Consider the following 24,630-nt stretch of genomic DNA (forward strand, 5'->3'; position numbering starts at 1 on the left):
AATAAAGCAGGTTAGTAAATCAGTCCTGCAGTGCAATATACCAAAGGTCTCTTCACATATTTATACTATGTGGTGCAAATTTTAAGTCTCATTAGTGTAATGCTTGCATTATTATCTCTCTTCTAAGGATTTATAGAATTGTAGAGATTATGAAAAAGCAGACAGCTCAGAATCAAAAACAACTGAATGTATCAGATTTAAAGACAAACACACCATTATGTAATGGAAGTATACTTCAGACTGGAAGAAGCCGAGATAGGTGCTGCTATACAGTAAAGGCAGACCTGCCAAGTCTCCTGCATTCAGCGGGAGACTCCTACTTTGGTGGATTATCTCCCGCAGTCCTGCTGTGGAAGCTGAAACTCCAATTAAGGAATGGAAAATCGTTCTGCCAATGTTTCTCTACTCACATCCTCACATGATCCAGCACCTTCTTAACACCTCTCTGTGGCCTGCTCCCTCCCCTCGAACATCCCTTTCTCTACTCGCTCTTAGTTTTTGCTGATTGTGGAGCCTCACGCTCCAGATGCACGGAAAGTCACTACCGGGTCCCACCTACATCAGTACATAAGTATTGCCATACTGGGAAAGACCAAAGGTCCATCGAGCCCAGCATCCTGTTTCCAACAGTGGCCAATCCAGGTCACAAATACCTGGCAAGATCCCAAAAATGTACAAAACATTTTATACTGCTTATCCCAGAAATAGTGGATATTCCCCAGTCCATTTAATAACGGTCTATGGACTTTTCCTTTAGGAAGCCGTCCAAACCTTTTTTAAACTCCGCTAAGCTAACCGCCTTTACCACATTCTCTGGCATCGAATTCCAGAGTTTAATTATACGTTGAGTGAAGAAAACTTTTCTCTGATTCGTTTTAAATTTACTACATTGTAGCTTCATCGTATGCCCCCTAGTCCTAGTATTTTTGGAAAGCGTGAACAGACGCTTGACATCTACCCGTTCAACTCCACTTATTATTTTATAGACCTCTATCATATCTCCCCTCAGCCGCCTTTTCTCCAAGCTGAAGAGCCCTAGCCGTTTTAGCCTTTCCTCATAGGGAAGTCGTCCCGTTCCCTTTATCATTTTCGTCGCCCTTCTCTGCACCTTTTCTAATTCCACTATATCTTTTTTGAGATGCGGCGATCAGAATTGAACACAATATTTGAGGTGCGGTTGCACCATGGACCGATACAAAGGCATTATAATGTCCTCATTTTTGTTTTCCATTCCTTTCCTAATAATACCTAACATTCTATTTGCTTTCTTAGCCGCAGCAGCACACTGAGCAGAAGGTTTCAATATATCATCAACGACGACACCTAGATCCCTTTCTTGGTCCGTGACTCCTAACATGGAACCTTGCATGACGTAGCTATAATTCGGGTTCCTCTTTTCCACATGTATCACTTTGCACTTGCTCACATTAAACGTCATCTGCCATTTAGACGCCCAGTCTCCCAGTCTCGTAAGGTCCTCATGTAATTTTTCACAATGCTCCCGCTATTTAACGACTTTGAATAACTTTATGTCATCAGCAAATTTAATTACCTCACTAGTTACTCCCATCTCTAGGTCATTTATAAATATGTTAAAAAGCAGCGGCCAGAGCACAGACCCCTGGAAGTGCACAGACAACAGGAACTGTGCATCAGGGGGACAAGACCCGACAGCGACTTTCGGCACACTTGAGCACGAGGCTCCACAGACAGTGTCTTGCAACACTGTTGCAGCAAAACCTAAGAAAGAGTGGAGAAAGGAATAATTGAGGGGAGGTGGCAGGCCACAGAGAGGTGTTAAGAAGCAGAGATGCATGACCATATAAGGGGAGGAGGTGAAGAGGAAAAATGCTTGATGGACCATTTGGGAGGGTTGCAGGAAAGAAAGAGGGGAGATGCTTGATTAAGAGGAAGGAGATGAGGGAGAGATGCTGGAGGAGGAGAGAGAGGGAGAAGGCGGAGATGCTGAACCATGTTGGGAGGAGAAAGATGTCAGACCATTTTTTTTTGGTGGGGGAAGGATTAACAAGGAGTGAATAGAGATGTAGAGGGGAGATGCTGGATTGAAGAGGGGAAAGGAGCGAGAGATACAAGGAGGCTGTGTTTGGACCACTTGTAACCTATGAAGCTGATACTGGGGTAGACCATATAGAAGAGAATTACAATAGTCAGGACAGGTCATAATTAAAGAATGTATCAGCAGTCAAGTAGAGTCTAAGTCAAGAAGAGAACAATCTGCGCATATTTGTGTGTAGAAAATGAGTTCTGTATAATTGACGAGATAGGAGGAGTAAATCTAAGATGACTAACTAAAGATAACTTCAGTGATTTTAATTGTATCTTTAAGTGTGATTTGGAAGTTGTGAATCATTGGAAGGAAGGGAACTGTGGCAGGGCCAATGAAAGGAAAGAAAACCACTACTGTATTAGAAATGTTTAGTTTAGTTTAGTTTGGTTAGATGAAAGCTAATCAGCAATAAGGTCAAGTTTTTGTGAAATATCAGAAATTATTTGAGCAGATCAAGATTGAAGAGGAAAAATTAACTGGATCATCAGCATACATGACAAAAGAAATTTCAACTGATTGAATGAAATGAACTCAGGGTGAAAGGGAGATATTAAAAAGTATTTGGCCCCAAATTGATCCCGAGGAACCCCAGAACCCCACTAGTTAAGTCAAATGATTTAGATAAAGAATTAAGCCAGTGAACCTGAAGGGGCTCATTTCAAAAGAGAAAAATGTCCAAAAACTGTCATAAAGCACCACTTGGATGGATTCCTTCTCTAAATGACCAAATCAGCATTTTCAAAACCTGTTTTGCAGATGTTTATCTGTGCATTTCGTGTGCAGTATGTCCAAACCACAAGGGAGCATTTTGAAAGCAGGTTTAGAGTGGGCTTAGAGCGTGCCTAATACTTTGGCACGTTTTACAGCCAAAATTTGAACGTTTTGGTCTAGACCTGTTTGAACGATTAAGGCACAAAAGAGGTGCCCTAAATGACCACTGGAGGGAATCAGGAATGACCACCCTTACTCTCCCAGTGATCAATGACCCCCTCCCACCCCCAAAAAATGTGAATAAAAATGGTACCAGCCTCAGATGTTATAGCCAGGTCCATTAGAATAGCGTGCAGGTCCCCGGAGTAGTGTAATGGTGGGTGCAGTGCACTGTAGGTGGACCCAGGCCCATACCTCCTCCTACCTGTTACACTTGTGGTGGAAATTGTGACCCTCCAAAACTCACCAGAAACCCACTGTACCCACATATAGGTGTGTCCCCTTCACCCATAAGGGCTATCGTAGTGGTGTATAGTTGGGGATAGTGGGTTTTGGGGGAGCTCAGCAGATAAGAGAGCAAAAATGAGATGTGTACCTGGGAGCATTTATATCAAGTCCCTCCCCCCTAGGGTGCCCCATTGCTTTCCTGGGATGTCTGGCAGACCAGTCTGTTAAAAATGCTGACCCCTCTTACATCCCAGTGGCTTGATTTTCTATATTTTTAATTTCTGCTTCTTCTTTTTTTTTTAATGGCCAGAAAAGATAGATGCACAAAGCACAAAACCTTGTTACAAATGGTATTTAAAAAAAAAATGTTGTTTTGCGATTTCGAAAATAGTCATGTTTTCTATTCGGATTTGGGATGTTTAGCGCAAAATGTCCAATGTCCGAGTTAGACATCATATCATAAATGCCGTTCCGCATGTTCTGTAAGTATGAACGAAACCATAGCAATATTTCGTGCAGCAAGTGCCAAAATGAGACTACCGCTAGGCCAGCACGCCTTTCTGGCAGTAATTTCAGATTTTGCACATGCCCATAACACCTGGATGAATTATTTATTTCATCCTATGCGTGCAATTGGCACTTGGCGCACACCAACCGGTCACCATGTGTGTAGCGCGTGAGCCTTCACTGCTAGATCAATGGGTGGCGTTAAGGGTTCAGGCCAGTTTTGGGTGCGTGCTGATTTCATTTTTATCGCAGGCTCTTTTCCTATCCCATTATAAAAAAAACATTTTTTGTAGATGCGGTAAAAAGTGGCCTGGCGTGCCCCCAATACACGCGCCTGCACTACCGCAGGCCATTTTTTCCCACGGCTTAGTAAAAAGACCCCAGAGTTTTTTCAAAAGCTGTCTCCTCTTTCCCTTAATAGAAGGAAAAGTAAAATAATTAGCAGTGTCACAATGTCTAGAGCTAAGAGAGGTTGCAAAAGGAAAATGACAGAGAAAATAACTGGGGGCCAACTTTGGAGGGATTTAAAAAGAAAACAAGCCAGTTTAAAGATAATTCTAGTATAACAATGAGTTATCATGTCTTTGAATCACATTTTCAAAAGTTTCATATTGGAATTCCCATCTTGTGTTTCTAGCAGTGACTAGAGTAACTGCTTCATGATACACAGCATGAACACTTTCCCACTAAGCGCTGCTCCTCTCTCTGTGATGTTGATATAGTTACTGCTTTATTGTAATTAATGCTTTCTTGATATGTGACTAGATTGTTCCTTATTAGCAAATTAAAGTGTTTTCTTTCTAAACGATTACTGTGAACTTTGCATTAGAAAACCTCACCTCATTCTTCTCATGAGCTGCACTGCTCTTCTCTTTTTGTTTCCTGCTTAGGCCCTGGGTGTGGCTTCTTCCCAGGACAGAGCAATCATTAAAAAAAAGCTTAAGGACTTAAAGCTGTCACTGGAGAAAGCCCGCAAAGCACAAGAGAAACTAGAGAAGCAAAGGGAAAGACTGCGGAAAAAAGAGAAGGAGCAACAGCAGAGGAAGGCAAAGAAAACTCAGAAACTGTCCCTGGACGCCACAGACAACACCAATGAGTAGGAGGCACAGTGACATTAATCTGCAATCTTCATCTCAAATTTTCATCCCAGTCTCATAGAAACATCTCCCAAGCAATCTGTTCACTTCATGTTATATTTCTACAACAGTTTCCATGTTGCGTCTTTGCACAAAGAAATTTTCCAGATTTGGTTGTTTGCACAGAACATCTTGCATTGAATCGCACAGCGAAATGTTTCCAGTAAAGGGGAAAGGGGCAAATTCTCAGAATTTTATTTGAGAAGCAAGAAATTTGGATCTTGCACATTCTTAGAGCAGAGGTGAACCTTGGTGATTCAGATGTATCTGTGTGAGAAGTTCAGGCTGTCCCTGATACCTCCGTGCATTAGTCCTGCCACAGGAACACAGAGGCACTGAAGACTGCACAGAGAAATTGATGATCCAGCAAGAATTTTTACCTGGAGAAGCAGAATATGCTTTTAATTTTATTCATCTAAAGAGTCCCAAATTGTGTTTTTATTGCTGTTAAACCAAGATTATTACAGATTTTGAACAGAAATTAAGTTTTGATGTTCCTTTATACAGTTCCAAATTTATCATTTTGTACTCACTGTGCTGCGTTCATTATACTTTAACCAGGAAGACACTGCTCAATAAGTTAAATTATATCTGAAGGGTGAACAGGTCTGTAAGTGGCAGTACATAGAACCAGACAAACTGAAGTTGTCCATAGCAGAGCTGATACGCCCTTAACTTGTCAGCTATAAAACTCAATCCCTCTCCACTGGTTCTGTATCATGGTTTGTCCCTGGAAAGGCAGTTATTCATGACTTGCAAACATGCAGTACTGATGAAGAAATAAATACAGTTATATTCAGGTGTGCTCTTGTGCAAAATCCAAAGTCCCACAATCAAATCTTTGTGGCCTGATCTTTTCCTCTGACGTAACTTGAACAAGCCCGTCAACCTCCCATACCTTAATTTAATATTATCTTCCTTTTCTTATTTCATTGTGTTTTTTTGTCATGTAATGAATCTCGGTAGTGATTTGGGCCACACTATGAAAGGCAGCATAATGGAACAAATCCCTTTCCTAAGAATAAACATGAAAGGCTGAATGATTACTTGTGAAGTAACAAGGAGGCAAAGCCTTTGGTGACTGATGTATATCATGGAGTCTGAAGGTAATTATTTTACAGCTGTATGACAAAGGCCAAACATCTATCATCCCAGTACCTGCAGCACAGTTTAAGAGCAACAGGGTGACACAGTTTTCACGCCTTTGACTGTATGCTCTTTTTCTTCAACTTCCATTTTGTTATAGACTAATAGTGAACTGAAAAATAGCTTTGGGCTACACAGTCCAAGAGTGGTGCTTAGTTCCTACCACTATGAAAAAGCAGAGAGCTCAGAATCGAGAAACGTTAAATCTATCAGGTTTAAATAAAAACACACTATTATATAATGAAAGTTTCCAAGGCAGATACAGCCATGCAGTAAAGGCCTGAAGCCTGTAGAGCTGCAGTGGCTTGCTTTTTTTTCAGAAATAGCTTTTCTTCTCAATGATTTAAGCGATTCCCCAGAAGCCCATTTCTGGCCCTCAGGAACGCTGACCATTGTCTTTACCTTGTACATACAGGTTATCATGTCTTTGATCTCTGGAAGGTTCTACTTTAAATCTCATTTTCGAATATTTTATATTGAAATCCCAAAGCATTGTGTACATGTTTCCAAAATGAAAGACAGCAACAGCCATTGAATTCCAAAGATTTGTTTTACAATTTTTGTTTCTTTGAAATTTATAAGTAGAGGAGTGTGGTAGCCGTGTTAGTCCACTCTTGAACTGATTTTTTTTTTTAAATTACAGGAAGATATTCACCTTCATTCTCCAAATAATTTTTTTTTGGGTGGGGGGAGTGAGAGGAGGAGAGACAACCCTTCTGACTCTCCCCTCATTTCAGCAGAATACATGGCCTCATTTCCTGATGGCCACTGCACATTTCCCAACTACAGCTGACTTTGTCATTCAGCATCCCTCTTCTATAGACCAGTCACTGGTGTGCAGAACATTTCCACTCTACTTCTTCTTTTATGGGTATAGCACTTTATAAAATAGAGGGTCCTTTTACAAAGACGCGCTGAAAAATGGCTTGCAGTAATGTAGGCAAGGGTTTTGGGCGCGCGACGATCCATTTTTTGGCACGCCTGTAAAAAAGGCCTCTTTTGGGGGGGGGGGGTGCCGAAAATGGACGTGCGGCAAAATCAAAATTGCCGCGTGTCAATTTTGGGTCTGTGACCTTACCGCCAGCCATAGACCTAGCGGTAAATTATTTACCGCCCGGTTACCACGTGGCCATTGCGATAATTTTAATTTTGGTGTGTTTCTGCTATTCACGTCTGGAAAAAATATTTTTATTTTCTGGCGCGCAAGTGGCATTTGATGCACATTGGTATGACCAATGCGCGTCAAATGCCACTTGCGCGCCAGAAAATAAAAAATATTTTTCCAGACGTGTGTAGCGGATGCACCCCAAAATTGAAATTATTGCAAGGGCCATGCGGTAACTGGTCGGTAGCTCCAATTTGGCGCACATTCGGCGCGCATAGGCACCTATGTGGCTTAGTAAAAGGGGCCCAGACTGAGGAACACCCTCCGTATGGTTAAACATCATATAGGAATGGTGGGGGGAAAGACCTTAGATGACTGCAGTATCCTTACAGATGCCAATTGATATAAAGTCACAGCATCCAAGCCTCAATACACAACTTCTATCATCAGTCATAAAAACTTCCAACCACACCAATAGTCTATTTTTTAATGAAAAAAATCCTTAATGGTGCAAAACAATCCCATTAAAAATTGTACAGTGACATTTGTTTAACCCAATCAAAGGGGAACTGCTTATATAGCAGTCAGAAAGTTGAACTTCATATGTATGGCCATCTAAAGCAGTAAGATCCTGGTCCCAACGGGGATCCGTTTCACCACATGGCTTCCTCAGGGGACTGAATACTACGAGAGCTTCTTTAATGTGATACAGGCCATGCAACTGCTCAACTGTGGCGGCGATTTGCCGCCACAGCTGAGGTGTTTAACTATATGAAGGGTGTTCCTCACTCTATTTTGTGAATTGACTTGTTTGACATTTAATAAGTTTCCTTTAGTTTTTTGTTACCTAGAGCACTTTATAGAAAGCAAGCAACACAGCATGACAGAGGGTGCCTTCTTATTTCAGCACACAAAGGGGTTAACACGAAAATGCGTAAGAAAGTTCAGAACACTGAATTTTCTGGAATTTCTGTGCAGAAAAAGGCATTTGGCAGAGGCAGTTTCAGATTTTTTTTTGTGTGTTGTCATGCAATTGGTTTATTGCACGCAATGTGGTGGTTTCATTGTCAGTAATGAATGCTTTGCAGAGGTTCTTGTCCGGTATGCAATCTTTTGCCTGTGGTGCAGAAGTATTATTTCTTTGCTATAAATGAGCGCTAGCTTTTTTTTTTGCCATATTGTTTTTAATAAGACATTTCAATTTCTTTGCAGCTCTCACTATAGAGTCATGTTCTCTCTCTCCCTCTCTCTCTCAATTTTTAATTTTTTTTGCAGCTGCATTTGTCCAGAGAAAGTTTTTTGTTGTTTTTGTTTCATATGGTACATAATACCTTACTGCCTTGGGGATGTTGGCATGGTCAGGGTTTCAGTCTGATCCTGATTCCCCTCCCCCCCCCCCTTTTTCTCAGTTGAGGTTACTTTCTATGCCACACATAACCTATATAGTTCCAGGGTGTCATATGAGAGAGGACGGTGTGTATCACGAGAGAGAACCAGAGCAGAAAAATTATGGTACTCTGTTTAGATATTTCAAATATGGATTTTTTTTTTCTTGACTGTGTGTTCTACCAGTCAAAGGGGGACCAGTATTATTAGAAAAAGGAAAAGTCTGTGCATAGGTAGAGACCACCTAATGAACTGGCTAAGTAACGATTCCTAAGAAACCCAAAAGGCTGTTTTACAGACCCAGTGATACTAGTGTTTGTATATTTCCTGTGACCCAAGATTTTGATAATAAATATGTGACGAGCTAGGGGAATGAGGCAGTAAAAGCACTGAGAATATTATTTTGTTTAGTTATGATTCATTAATTTTCTATGTGGATGTGTATAATAGGAAAGCCTGCTTGTGTTACTGTACCTGTACAATTTGTACTGTATTTTCCCCTAAGGGGACTACTGTGTCGTTGTTTTTCTCCAGCTTCACTTTGCAACCCTTTTTTGACAGACGTACAGCTGACGCTGTTCCAAATCCAGTCCACAACTTGGATTGTACCGAGATTTCAAAATCAATGACTTCAAGCAGTCATGTCATGATTGTTGCAGCTTATTGTATTACCTTAAAAGGATTTGTTTGCATTTAATACTGTGGATTTTCATTCAGTAAAAGAGACTGGTACATGAAACACAGTGCACACTCCATGTGCCGATGACTCTGTCTTTCTTGGGTCCGGATGTGTGTTCTGTCCTTGGCTCCACTGAAATGTTGCCTTTAACTCTGCAGAAACTGCCACCTGTCAAGGGCATGAAAGCGTTTCCAGTAACCAAAATCCATGGATTTTACGAGTTGCCATTATTTAGACATACGAAGGGTTATGCCAGCATGTACATTCTTAAGTATACATGTTTGTGTATCTTAAAGCATTATTCCATTAAAAATTGCAACAAACTGAGGGAGTAATTTTATAACTGTACACATGTGTAAAATCTTTGCATATGCCCTTCTTTCAGTGAACTTTGCTGAATTTTCAAAATAAATGAATGCATGGACTTTCATTTTGAAAATTGTCCCAGGAAAACATTTGGTGCACACAGTTTTTATGTGTTAAAATGTATGCATAAATTCACATTTACAAGAGCAGTCATATAAATGCACCCTTCTCACCTGTGACCTCAGAAATCATGGGAGCAAGCTCTGTGAGTGCCAGTAAGTACTGGGCATCCCGAATATTAAGTAGGTTCCTTCATTTTGATCATGGAGGGGGTTAATTTGTATTGTATTTGGCACCCCAATTATTTGGAAATGTTGGTGCTTATGCTTCAAATGATGAGTAAAGTTACACATGTACAGGTTGTACAGATATAAACTTACCTTTCACATCCGACCATTTCCACTTTTAAAACACTGTTTTACTCATGAAAATGATCTTGAAAGTTACTCTTCTTGGTGACAGCGTTGAGCATGCAGTTTGAATGTAGTCTGTATTCCCCTGCTTGCTCCAGTAGCGATCTGGAGCATTAACCCAACTAAACAAATCATGTGATGTGTGAAACTGGAGGATTTTTTCAGCGCTTTCCTTGGAAGGCTTTGCATACATGGGGGGCTTCCTGTGCAATGCCAGATGTGCTGCACTTCAGCTGTTACCTGATCTGTCTGCAGAACAGGAGGTCCCGCAGGGATCGCTTTTGTCCCAGTTCAGATGTTGGCCATTTTATTCTTTCCAACCTAGTGGAAATTGGAAAGAATTATATATAAAAGGGGTCAAGAATGTCTGTCTGACTGTCTCAAGCAAAATAACTTTGAACCTTTTTTTAATGCAATTTTTCAACATATATTTATTTACAAGATAAGACTTGCATTAAGTAATACAGCCAAGACGATGGTAGATAAAACAAAAAGGAAATGGAGCTTAAGAATGACTAATAATATACCAAAGTTTAGTAAGCCTTCAAAAGAGGAGATCAAGATTGTGGGAAAAAGGGCACAAATTCAAAAAAAGCAGTACATCTATTACAATTAAATTGTCAGGCAGCTTTACTGAAGCGATTAAATCAAATACATTCGTTCAAAACAGTTACCTACAAAAACAACCAATAATTCATACTAAGAAACTGATATAGGCAAATTCTGGGCCAGTCTGTTATCCAAGAACTGTTTCAAGTGAATAGGATCATAAAATGCATATTTATGATTTGTGCCACTTAACCACACACAGACAAAGGAAATGCAACAAAAATGTTGCACCCTTAGAAACAACCAATTGCTTTGTATCCAGGAAAAGGCTTGTGCCTTTCCTGTGAGAGTCTAGAAATGTCTGGAAAAAACAGAACTTGTTGATCCCAAACAAGAATGAAGCACATCTATTTCTGAATCCAGATTTTATCAGGTTCAAAAGCAAATGTTACCAAAAATGTCCCTCACGTTAAAGTTCCCAATGGAGAGTCTTGCAACATAGCTGTAACATTTAAACTACTTTCAAAGACTACTTCCAAATTTGATCACATCTGTTGCTTTCTACCATAGCAGTTGGTATGTAGAAAGGTCTGGTAACCAGAGGGATGGTTTCTGGAGTCACCTTAAGAATTTCTGTATAATACTATCATAGTAGGTCTGATATTCAGCCAACAGAGTTATTCCCAGATATTCGGCCGACAGTTATTCCCGGATATTCAAAGCTGGAGCCTGTGCAGGCTTTGGCTTCGAATATCTGGTTATTTTTGAGCCGGCTAACACATAGACCTCAATATGTATACTTTGGAAGAAAGACAAGAGAGAAGAGAGATGATTGAGACATTTAAATAGTTCAGCAGCATAAGCGGACACAAGGCGAGTCTCTCAACCGAAAGGAAATTCTGGAATGAGAGGGCATAAGATGAAGTTGAAGGGGGATGCACTCAAAAATGATCTATGGAAATGGTGGTGGATGCATGGAACAACTTCCCGGTGGAGGTGGTGGAGACAAGGACTGTATTTGAATTTAAGAAAGCATGGGGCAGGCAAGTGGGATCTCTTAAGAAGAGGAAATGGTAATACATGATATGGATGGACAGACTGGATAGGCCACATGGTCTTTATCTGCTTTCATTTTCTATGTTTCTTTGTTTCTTTTAATTTAGGAGCTTAAAAGTTATGCTTATATATTTAATCCTCCTAATCATTTGCTTAGATTTATGAGCCTATTGCTGAAATCAATGCTAAGCTCCAAGTTTTTCCATGTCCTATATCTGCTTCATTGCCAACCACATTTTAGGCTCATAATTTAGGAGTTTAGTGAAAGTTTGAGTATAAAGTTAGGCACTCAGCACTAATAAATTTTCAAAGAGGCCAATTTAGGAATATCACTCTCAAAGTTAGGCGCATAAACCCTTTAAATATTGGGCCCTACTTCTTTACTTCTTCTAAGGTAAGATATTGCATTGTTCCTCAGTGATTCTGTCAACATTTTGTGGAACATTATCACAGTAGAGACTTGGTGAACAGATGATGATACTGTTATTCGATAGCTTCCAACGCTCATGGCTTCTCAAGCTCACAGTAGAGGGCTCTGTGGAACACGGTCCCCACCAGAAGCTTCCCGTCATACACGCAGGCTACTGAGGAGCCCTGCAGCACAGAGCCATTGTTAGCATAAACCTGGGTCACAATGGAATTCTCCGACAGAATGTTTTGCACACGGATAACCTGTAAACAGCATAAGAAAGATGCAGACAAAGTGAGCATGATTCTAACTTCCGTGTGAAGTTTACTTTAGTTCATTTCTTGTAATCTCTAAACTGATATGCCAGGTTCTCAGTGGCAAATTTAGTGTAGACAGTTCCATCTGAACTGTAAAAAATCACCATAGATGTAATGAAAATAGTTTGTTTTGGTTTTTTTACTAAATAGTGAAAATTATAACTTGTAGTATAATCAAATCATATGGGATTTCTTTCAAATTTTAGATCTGCTGTGATAGTGAATGGGCATCCTCAAGGCTGACCCCCCCCCCCCCCGCTCAAAGTCCTAAACCCCACCCATATCCAGCATTACCCCTTCCCTACCCATAGACTGGCATCTCCCTACCCATGTCCAGCAGCTCCCGATTCCTTCTCGATCAACCCCCCCCCCCCCCCAATGTTCATCATCTTCTCTCTCCTTTCCTAGACCCTTCCTTACTCTCTACATCCAGGTGTCCATCTCACTTTCCCTCCCCTAGTCCCCCATGATGGTGTTCAGAATCTTCAATATAACGGACTCCGCTCACAGTTTTTCCAAGTGTGTTGCCCGCAATACTTGATTGACACCAGTGAAGGCAAAAGTCAATGGGTGAGTTGGTATCAGGCCACCATCAGAATAAAGATATCACTCCTGCTTCGCACGGTTCCCATCTTTTGTTCCCGCTTGGTGTGAGTATCCATCAGGCAGGCAGCCGCTCTGTGGATTAAGAATGTTAAGTGGTTCCTCCTGAAGAAAAAGACTATCGAAATGCGGTCCAGCATTGGGGAACCGTGCAAAGCAGGAGTGATATCTTTATTCTGATGGTGGACTGATATCGACTCGCCCATTGCCTTCACTGGTGTCAATCAAGTATAGCGGGCAACGCACTTGAAAAACTGTGAGCGGAGTCCGTTATATCAGTGGACGTCAGTCAGTCCACGGTTATTGCATGGTGACTTTATTGAGCTTTATTTATGAGCAGCGCCATAATTGGTGACTTCATCATGGACGGAAGCTGGTGACGTTGTAACATACATAGGTTCACGCCAATATAGGTGGCGGTTTTATAACAGTGTTACGGTGTAGAAGATGACATGTTTATATCTGTGTTAATTTGCACTTCAAGTGTATGATTTGTAATCTTATGTCATTATGTTACAGATTATTATGACAACCAAGCGTGAACATAAGTGGGCGAATGTGGTATGAATGAAGTTAGGTAACGATTTTATAATATAGGAATTTTTACCACAGTGAATACGTACACGGAGGTAATAAAAGATATATTTGAATATAAAGAAGGACTGGAGTTTTTGTGTAGTGAGTAAGTAGTTCAGACACTCTGGTAGATAGGTTATTCCCCATTAGGCTTATAGGTAAACATTAATATCAGCCATGTTATTTTGAGGCTCATCTCTATTCTTTAAATGATTGTTGGTGCATTTTTGGGATGCAAGTGATTCATTTATTGTTCTGGACTTGTCCTATATATATTCTGGGACTCTTTACTAAAGCTTAGCGCGTGCTAACAGACACCAGATTGCACTAAATGATGCATGTCCTAATGTCTGCCAGCACACACTAAGCTTTAGTAAAAGGACCCCATCATCATTTGTTTTGCTGTATGAAAATCAATACAAAAACTCACATTCTTTATAGGAAATATTGAACTCTTGACAGTCTATACTAAGCTGCGAAGTGCATGAACAGTTTAGGTTAATCATGCTGCTTTATTGGAAAATTGCTGTGCCATTGTATCAGTGCTTTTTCATTGGACTTGTCTGAGGTAAAAGAACAATTTAGAGCATGATTAAATAGATAAGTTATTCATATACATGAAACTGCTAACCTCAGATCCTGGTGGATTTTCAGGGCTGTAAAACATTAATTCCCACATTTTAGGATGACATGCTACCCAAACATCTCCTGTCACGGGGTCAACAAATAAGTTATCCAGCAGGTTGTTAAACTCCAGCACCTATTGGTTATTGGGGGGTGGGGGGGGGAAACAAATAGGCCATGAAATGTTAAATAGCTGGGTCAGTTTTCTAAATACCAGCAATAGTATTTAAATATTAAATACTTTCAACAAATTATATAAACAGTTTAAAAAACCTATACAAAGCTTGTTTTCTTCATAACTCTGTCAAAACTTGACCAATTTCAATAAAATATGGGATATATCATCCTGAATACATTTGCATTAAGCTGACTGGCCAAGTTTAGCGGCCAGACAGACCTGCGTAAATAGCAGGTCTATCTTTGGCCGCTATCACTTAGCTGGACAGCCGATGAATATTAGCTTAAACTGCTATGTTTTTAGCAGCCAAACCCCCCCTGAAATTCAAAGCCGGTCATTGTATACAGCCCCGACATTGAATTTCCGGGTTTGTTGCCGACTGCATGAATTAGCCGGGCTCCCTTCCATGGTCTCAATATTGTATATATTCAGTAACACTATACAAGTGGGGGGGGGGGGGGGGGTATATAAGTATAAGTGATCACTGTCACTGGCAATGCATACTGACCTATATTAAACTGCTTAGCCATACATAAGCAGCTGAATATCAATGTTATCTATATAATCATTCCACCCTAGCTCCACTCCAGGACTTTAGGGGTAATTCTATAAGTGGGTGCCAACATTTATGAGTGAATTACACATGTAAAGATTAAGAATACTGACATATACATGTCTATGTGTGCACCTAGGCCCCAAAATTCCATCTAAACACTATTCTGTAAATACATCTTACACAGCACGTAATTTACAGGTGGATGTACACATGGGTGGGACACACAATTCTGCATGTACATTCTAGACTACTATAAGTTATGTGTTTCAGCAAGGTACTGGTGAACATTTCCATCAGCTCTATGGCTATGTTCATGCCTAAATTATGAGCATGTATACCACCTGTTATGCTAATACTTTTATTTATAGAATAAACGTCACATACGTGCCCTTCGGGTAATTGCTCTCTATTAGGGCAATTCCATAGTCTAGGACAGTGTTATTCAATGCAAGGCCTGGGGACCAATGGCAGCCCTTGGAGACCTCTGGGGTGGCTCTCATCATCATTCTGGTTTATTTTTCTGCTAACGTCTGCCTTCCAAGTCAAGTTCAGGACAGAAAAGGGTAGGTGGATGGGAGGAAGAGCCACATGCTTGAAGGACAAGGTATTTCTCAATAGATGAAGAGAATACATTTTGAAATCAGGGGCGGCCCAACCATTAGGCCACCTGAGGCGGGGGCCTCAGGCAGCACTCTTTAGGAGTTGCATCTTGGGGACGGCTTCACGGCATTTTGCCTGGTCATGGTGACTTTCCAAACCTGGCACCCGCCTCTTCCCTTTACTGCGGCTGCCTGAATTAACTTCCTGTTTCACTCAGGCAGCTGCAGTAAAGGGAAGAGGCAGGTGCCGGCAGTGGCAGGACAGTGTATGGGAATCGCTGCCGCTGCTGAGTTTGAAAAGTCTCCGTGACCATGTAAAATGCCTGGGGGGGGGGGGGGGGGCATGCAAGCTCTGCCTCAGGTGGCATCTTTGCCTTGGGCTGGCTTTGTTGGAAATGCTCACTTCCTTGAGGATATACCCAATAAACAGTTTGAAGGCAGGCTGGTGGAGTGCATGTCACTGTCACACTGGTCAGCAGTGTCATAACATCACATGGGAAGACAGGAGGTGACTCTCCTTCAGCTCACTGCAGCCAAAGTGGCCCCGATTTAAAAATGAGTGAAGACCACTGGTCTAGATGCTCATATTTATGTGCAAACTGCATGTGTATATATTGAGAATACCAGTGCACGCACACATATGTGTCCACTTACACATGTAAATGTTAGTATAGTGCCTATATGCTATTCTGCAAATACTCATTTCACTTACAAGGGGGCGAACTCAAGTGTGACACATGGGCAGGACATAAGCAGGACCACTTATGCATGTAGCTTACAACATACTGTAAGTTAACCATGTCTCTGCCACATTTCCTACACATATTAATACAAGGTTATGTGAAGATTCTAGCATGGAGCCTAGGCTCCTAGATTCTATTGCAGAACAGGATCTTACCAAATCTTCCAGGTGTCCAGTTATAGAATTATTTCTTTATTTTGTGTATTAAGATTTATTTACCAACTTTTTGAAAAAATTCATCCAAGATAGTGTACAGCAAGAATTACAGCAGACAATTATAGCAGTAAATATATTCAAATAACAGTATATAGGATGGCATAGAATGCTACTTAAATTGTTAACACAACGCACAACAAAACATGTGAATAGACACCATGAGGTGGAAGCAAATTTGGAACACATAGATGAGACAGAGCAATAGGAGTTAGAAAATAAGGGGACTATTTTCTAACTCCTAAAGCATATTCAAGAGCATATTCAAAAGCATGGATTAATGAAACAAAGTCAACATGGATTTAGTGAAGAGAAATCTTGCCTCACCAATCTACTGGCTCTGCATAGTGTAATTTTATAAAGATATATATAGGCATTTTTGTTACCTTTATAAGATATAGGCCTTTTCAGACATTTCACACAGGTGCCCTGTGGTCAGCTTATTCCACACTTGTGCATATACTTTTCTGTCTCATAGAGAATGCACAGTCTACCTGGCCATGAAATGTATTGGTAATTTTTTCTAATATCCCTTCCCTCTATACTCAGCTTTTAAATGTTTACTTTCTAACATTTCCAAAATGCCCAGCACTTCTGTGTCAATATCATGAGTCATGAAAGCAATTGCAGCTCCTCAGGGATGCAGTGAATTCCTATTAATCATTTCAATAGCACAGGGAATGCTGCATTCAGATGTGTTTGTTTCAAATGCTTCAGCGACTCAAATTATTTTTCATACTGTTGACTTCTCACAGTACGACCTGAGCGCTCATGTCATATTATTATTATCATTAGTCGATACAGTTGCACGGGCGATCAGCAGGTTTTCCAACACTCACTGTAAACTAGATACCTGCCCCAACTACCTAATGAAATCTGTCCCTGACCGCTTCATAGTAGACCTCACATCCCACCTAAATTACATGCTATAGCAAGGTCTCTTCCCTAAGGAAAATGGCAATATCCTACTCACCCCGATACCAAAAGACACCAAGAAAAAAACAAATTAAATCACTAACCATCGTCCAGTAGCATCCATCCCGTTGTCAGTCAAACTGATGGAAAGCATGGTAGCCAAACAATTTACAGATTATATAAACAAATTCTCAATATTACACGAATCACAGTCAGGTTTTCGCCCCCTCCACAGCACAGAAACAGTACTACTCACTCTCCTAGCCAAAATCAAGCAGGAAATAGCAATAGGCAAAAATATCCTCCTCCTCCAATTCGACATGTCTAGTGCATTCAACATGGTAGATCACAATATATTAATAAGAGTACTAGATAATTTCAGGATTGGTGGAAACATACTTAGCTGGATCAAGGGTTTCCTAACCACAAGAACATATCAAGTAAAATCAAACTCAAACATATCATCACCATGGGAAGCAGACTGCGGAGTACCACAAGGATCACCACTATCACTGATCCTCTTCAACCTAATGATGACCCCACTAGCCAAGTCCTTATCCAGCCAAGGCCTTAACCCCCTTCATCTATGCAGACGATGTCACAATATACATTCCTTACAAATCTAAACTGACAGAAATCACTAACAAAATCAAGATCAGCTTGAACATCATGGACTCTTGGGCAAATGCATTTCAACTAAAACTCAACAAAGAAAAAACACACTGTCTTATCCTCTCATCCCAACACAGCGCAGACAACCCCACAATTATCAACACCCCAGATTACATCCTCCCTAACTCAGACAGCCTGAAAATCCTCAGCGTTACATTGGACTGCAACCTAACACTAGAGAGCCAAGTGACATCCACAACAAAGAAAATGTTCCACTCAATGTGGAAACTCAAACGAGGGAAACATTTTGCAACCTGATACAATCAATGGTACTAAGCCATTTAGACTACTGCAATGGAATTTATGTGGGATGCAAAGAACAAACATTAAAGAAACTTCAGACCGCTCAAAACACGGCAGCTAGACTTATCTTTGGAAAAACATGATTTTAAAGTGCAAACCCCCTCTGCGAAAAAGTACACTGGCTCCCAACCAAAGAACGCATTGCTTTCAAAATCTGCACTCTGGTTCACAAAATTATCTATGGTGAAGCTCCAGGACACATGATAGACTTGATCGACCTACCAACTAGAAACACATCCGAATCAACACGAACGTACCTAAATCTGCACTACCCAAGCTGCAAAGGACTCAAATACAAATCAACTTACGCATCCAGTTTCTCCTACATAAGCACACAACTGTGGAATGCATTACCAACAGCCTTGAAAACTATGTACGACAACCTAAACTTCCGGAAAAAAATAAAAACTAACCTGTTTAAAAAGGCATACCCTACCAATCTGACATAAATGCCTGATCTCTGCAACACAACAAAATTAAAGTATGTAATGGACATAACATAACTGTTCCATTGTATGATTCCCTAATGTGGCTTGTGCCACATGAACTTTATCTTACCACAATATCACTTTGTATTTGTTTACACTGGAGTCTGCAAATGCCTCTCCAGTACTATGTAAGCCACATTGAGCCTACAAATAGGTGGGAAAATGTGGGATACAAATGTAACAAATAAATAAATTATTAATGTAGCACTACCAGCTGCACATGGAGGGGCATTTTCGATATAATGTGTAAGTTTGACTTTGGATGTTTTGCACAAAATACCCAAAATCCAAGTAGGAAAAAAGGTCATTTTCAAAAAAGAAAAACGTCTATCTTTTCTTTTTCTTTGAAAAAAAAAAAAGAATAAATACAAAACATAGAGATTCATGCCATTGGGATGTAGAAGGGACCAACATGTTTAGTAGACTGGTCCCCCAGACATCCCAGGAGAGCAATGGGGCACCCTAGAGGGCCCTTGTGTGCAGTTCATAAAAATGCTCCCAGGTACACATCTCATCTTTGTTCTCTTATCTTGTACTCTGAGCCCTCCAAAACCCACCCAAAACTCACGAACCTCCCCCCCCCCCCCACCACCACCACTACAATAGCTCTTATGGGTGAAGGGGGCATCTATATGTGGGTACAGTAGGGTTTTGGTGACTTTGGGAGGGATCACAATTTCCATCACAAATGTGACAGGTACAGGGAGATAGGGACCTGAGTCCCCCTACTCCAGGGACCTGCATGCTGCTCTAATAGACCTGACTTTAACATCTGAGGCTGGTATAGAAGCTGGAAAGTAATGTTTTTAATCACATTTTTTAGGGGTGGGAGGAGGTCAGTGACCACTAAGGAGGTATTAGAGGGTCACTCCTGATTTCCTTCAGTGGTTATCTGGTCATTTAGGTCACCTTTTTGTGCCTTATTCATTCTAAAAACAGTTCTAGCTCAAAACATCTTAGTTTTAGTCCTGGACAATTTTGTTTCTTTCCGTTATGGCTGAAAAACGTCCATGTCTTAGTAACGCCCAAATCCCGCCTTTAACAACTGAGTATGTCTGAAAATAGGTTTCAAAAATACTGATACATCATGCTTATTGAAGCTTATAGTCTGATAAGACAGAGAGACAAGAAACATCAATGAGACGTGAGGGGGGGAGGGGATTATTCCATGGCACCCACAGGGCACCTGATTGTTACATATCCTATAAAGGAAAATAGGCCTTTACTTTCCTTCAAAGAATACTAGCATAACTAGATAAATACAAGCATACGTGCATAGGCCAAGCACTTGTGCCAGTCATAAAGCTGGTGCAAGTGTGTGCACCTAAGTTCCAGTAACACGCATAACATATAGTAATTCACATGTCACGTGTAAATCTGGGTGCCACCCATGCTCTGCTCACAGTCTGCACATTTGTAAAATGTGTGCTGTCACAGATATGCACATATTTACATAATTCCGTGTAGGCCTATGTCCAGCAAATAGGTGCTAGTATTCTGAACATTTACGGGTGTAACTGACACACAAATATTAGCACCTACTTAATAGTTACCCCATACTGTAGGGAGGTCCTTTTAATTAAAGCAGTGGTGCTCCAACATGCAAGGGGTCTGACCTGCCAAGAGCCCCTCTAAGAAGAGCAGCTCATGGGCAATGCAAGGAAGCCATGTGTGAGATGGAAAGAGGTGCGTTTTCAGGCTGGATAGGAATCTGGAAAGAGAGGAGGGCCTGGTGTATGTTTTCAAGGAGATGATTCTAGAAAGCCAAAAGACATGGAGTTTATTAGTGGAGGAAAGATCTCAGTAACAGCAGCTTGCCTGATAAGCAAAATTTGAGAACTGAGGAATATGAAGACATGAGCGCTGAAGAGTGCTTGTGTTTGTAACCGAAGACAAGCAGTTGGAAAGTTTGGTAGAATTGAATGGGAAGACAATGTAGTGATACAAGAGGGATTACATGATCATATCAGGGTTAGAGACAGGTGATGCTGCTGAGTTCTGAGCAAACTGTAATGGAGAGAGATCCATGGGCAGCAGACCCATGAGAAAACAAATCTCATGAGTACCTTTAACATTCAGTAATTAAAGTTCTCTCTTTTTTATTTATTTATTTTTTACCTTCACTGGAGACAAAGACCAGTCTGCATGCTTTTCCATCACATGGATGTTGTGACCCAAGATATCAGCAACATAGACATAACTTAAAGAAGAAAAAGAACATTTTTCTGATGTGTTTGTGAAATAGACAGAAAAACAGATTCCTATACCAAGTGCACCATAGCATTTATATCGCATGCCACCAACTAGAAAATATATTAAGAAAGCTTCTTTTGACAATATGGTAAACCATGGACTGAGGTGGAATTGTTTTTATGTAAATGACATAACTACCCTTTAGACCAGTGGTTCCCATACCTGGTCCTGGAGGCCCCCCCCCCCCCCCCAACCAGTCAGGTTTTCAGGATATCCACAATGAATATTTATGAGAGAGGTTTGCATACAGTGGAGGCAGTGCATGCAAATCTCTCTCATGAATATTCATTGTAGATATTCTAAAAACCTGACTGGCTGGGGGGGGGAGGGTCTCCAGGACCAGGTTGGGAACCACTGCTTTAGACGGTTTCTAATTAGTAGCAAAGCACCAGCTGTATTCACTGTGAAAATGAAGATCTTCCTCACTGGCATGTGCACATACAGGATGTTCTTGGTACAGCAGCACTTTAAGGGCCCTTTAACTAACGTGTGGTACAGGAACTGGTACCACATTTGCTTTGCAGTTTTCTCACACTACTTCAGGGCAAGAAATGGGCAGACAGTGAGCATGTGCTACACATACCAGTTAGCACACAATATCTTAACACTTGCTGCCACTTGTACAGTTAGCATGCCAGCACTCACTGCCTCTTCAAGAGGGGCAGTAAGTGCAGCTGCCTGATCTTAATGCACCTAGTGCATGGTGGGCACATGGTGCAAATTTCTCGACTCTCCCCTGATACCTTCTCCACCAATCATACATACAATCCCACATATACCCCCAAGATCCTTACAAAATATCCCCCCATCCTCCAACAACCCCTATGGCTCTTACTGGAGGTCCTTGGTATCTAGTAATGAGGAGTGGTCCCCAGTCATTCCTGCTCTGTTGATAGGTGGGATTCATAATGGCAGCTCTGACTTCTTGTGGTAGTCATGCGGCACTACTGCTAAGAGTCAGAGCGTCCATTTGGAACCCTGATCATCAATGAAGCAGGAGTGACTGGGGATTGCTTCTGTTCCCCGCAAGAAACCAGGGGCTCCAGGAAGAGCGAGGGGGGTTAGGAGGGTGGGAGATATTTTTTTTTATTATTATTATTTTTATTGAATTTACAGTTTTACAAGCATACACTTGAATCAAGCAATATCGAGCTAATATTTTTCCAATCATATTATTTAAACAAATTAAAGAAAGGAATTAATATAAAGAATTTCCTAAATTATTACAGGTATTACTTAAAGTAAATATAGCTCAGCCTCAGACCACAATTAAAGTAGAGGGCTGTAAAAATAATAGGAGAACAAAAAGAAGCATTTATTTATAAGAAATATGGCCTGGTCAATTGCACATCGTTTCTCATTAATACAACTTACGATGGAGGTTTATTTGGTTAAACTTTTCTGATCCAGGAAAAATTTGAGCTGATCAGGCTCGAGGAAGACATACTTATTATTCATATAATATACAATACATTTGCAAGGATATGTCAACATGAACTTTGCTCCTATAGCTTTAGTCTTTTCTCTTAAAGCCAAAAATAATTTTCGTCTGTCCTGGGTTGTTTTAGTCACATCAGGATATATCCATATCCTGGCCCCACAGAAAAAAGTCAAAGCATTTTTAAAATACATTTTCATCAGGGAATTCAAGTCCTGTTCGAAGACAAATGAAACCAGGACAGAACTTCTAGTCTTTATATCTGATAGTGACTGTTCTAAAATTGTAGAAATATCCAGGGGTTCTTTCTCTTGTTCTTGTTCTAAAGAAACTACATTTTTCTCATCTTCCACAGATTTTATTGAATTTGGTAAGTAGTAAATCTTGTTAATTGGGGGCAACAAGGAAGATGAGTAATGAAGTATTTCAATGAGGTATTTCTTAAAAAGTTCAAGAATGGAGATTCCAGAAACAACTGGGAAATTCAATATTCTCAGATTCAATCTCCTATTATAATTTTCAATCTGATCAATTTTTCGGTTTATTATCATATTATCTTTCATCACTGCTGTTGTCATTGATTTGAAATTTATTAAGTCCGTTTGAACCTGAGATATTTGAGATGTCGAGTCACTTTTCAACTGTTCAAACGCAGTAGATAAGGAGTCAAGTTTACTCACTATTGAAGCAGTCTCTAAAGCTGTCTTCCTCGAAGCCAAAGTCAGTTCTTGAATCGCTTCCCAAATCAATTCCAGCGTCACCACCTGGGGAACTTTCCGTTCCCAGCTTGTTGTCTCAGCTTCTCGGGGCCAGCTACCGCCGAATGAGGAGTCGTGGTCGCCGCTTTCCGGTTTTCGCGGCTCCTTCAGCTCACCCTTTTCAAAAGCTGGTCGCGGTGGAGGGTTGATTTCTGGCGGAGACAAAGATGTTTCAAACCCTTGGGGCATCGATGCTCCTTCATCGGCGGCCCCTGCAGGGGTTACCACGCCAGCTTCCGGTGCTCGGCTCGTTGTGAAGCGGTCTATCGTCAGCTGTACCGGTGAAGATGTAAGACTCATCGACGGTTGAATTCTTACCAGACCTTTTCTCTTGGTATGTGGCATTATTTTGTTTGTATAATTTCAAGAGATTCAGAGACCAGCTAAACGCGACCTAATCACACACGAGTCGCGACCGCCATTTTGACACGCCCCCCGGAGATATTTTTTTTTAAAGACGTCAGGTAGTATCCAAGAGGGATCAGGGGATGTGGAGACTGTCTTTTTTGTCTGTCATAGAAGATATTTGGGGGGGGGGGGGAATCAGGAAATTTGCTTCATGCAGTGGCTGTAAAGGAGAGAGGAAGGATGTCAGAGGCTTTGAGGTACAGGAGGGTGGGGGGACATTTTATAGATCATAGTTTATTGATGGCTTGATATACCACTATTACAATACACTTGATCACAGCGGTTAAAAATAAAAGCAATAATCAATAGCAAACAAATAAAGCTAAAATAAAATACCATTAATGGATAGGACAGCATGCAATCACACAGTAAAGGCAGGGGTCTGAGGAGTCTGTGTCTGCAGATGCCGGTTGAGAGGAGCATAGACCTTAACAGAAATGGGTCCAAAGGCCAGATGATAGTATTTAGGAGTGTTTTAAATTAAGCAAAGTCGGGCTTGGACCTAATAATGGGCAACCTATACCCCGAACCGCAACCTTAGATCTTTGGATGCCAATCGTTTCACCTTATCCTCTCCTTGCCTGGCACACTATGATTCTACCTGTTCCTCTGCTTTCTTCTTTTTTGCTCCGAAGTCTTGGAATGACCTTCCCCCTATTATTTGCAACCTGTAGCAAAGTATCTCCCATCTGTAGACCCAAAAGCCAAGGTCTTACTTTTGTTGGGAAGAGATGTACCAACATTGATCAGAGTTCATGAGTTATGTGCAGGTACACCTGATGACCCATATGCCTACCAGCTCGCCTTGGGATGGCTGATAGTAGGTGACATCTGCCTTAGATTGAGGTGACCAAGTGTAGAAGTATATAAAATGTGCATCTTGGAGAATGGGCGCACCACCTTGTTCAAGCCTTGCCATAATCATCTGCACATGAAGGAGGTTTTCAGCAGGGAATAACCTGACCCTGGCTCAACCATCTGTCAGAACACTGCTCCACCATATTTAGGA

The 24,630-nt window shown here is 40.9% G+C and overlaps 2 protein-coding genes across 3 annotated transcripts in view; one reads left to right on the top strand and one right to left on the bottom strand.

Moving 5' to 3' along the window:
• PPP1R9A (protein phosphatase 1 regulatory subunit 9A) overlaps positions 1-6,588 on the top strand; it is a 364,256-nt gene extending 357,668 nt beyond the window's left edge. The window contains exon 22 of the mRNA XM_030200679.1: positions 4,624-6,588. Coding sequence (XP_030056539.1) covers positions 4,624-4,833 — 210 coding nt within the window. The 3' untranslated portion in view covers positions 4,834-6,588. The remainder of the gene's footprint in view (positions 1-4,623) is intronic.
• A 1,683-nt stretch (positions 6,589-8,271) lies between these two features.
• Positions 8,272-24,630, bottom strand: part of LOC115468739 (serum paraoxonase/arylesterase 2-like) — a 55,264-nt gene continuing 38,905 nt past the window's right edge. For both annotated transcript variants that reach the window (XM_030200699.1, XM_030200691.1), the window contains exons 7-10: positions 20,883-20,964; positions 14,106-14,234; positions 10,205-12,241; positions 8,272-9,353 (exon numbers count right to left, since the gene is read on the bottom strand). In XM_030200699.1, coding sequence (XP_030056559.1) covers positions 12,074-12,241; positions 14,106-14,234; positions 20,883-20,964 — 379 coding nt within the window. In that variant the 3' untranslated portion in view covers positions 8,272-9,353; positions 10,205-12,073. The remainder of the gene's footprint in view (positions 9,354-10,204; positions 12,242-14,105; positions 14,235-20,882; positions 20,965-24,630) is intronic.

This window comes from Microcaecilia unicolor, chromosome 1 (genome assembly GCF_901765095.1).
Source record: "Microcaecilia unicolor chromosome 1, aMicUni1.1, whole genome shotgun sequence".
NCBI lineage: Eukaryota > Metazoa > Chordata > Amphibia > Gymnophiona > Siphonopidae > Microcaecilia > Microcaecilia unicolor.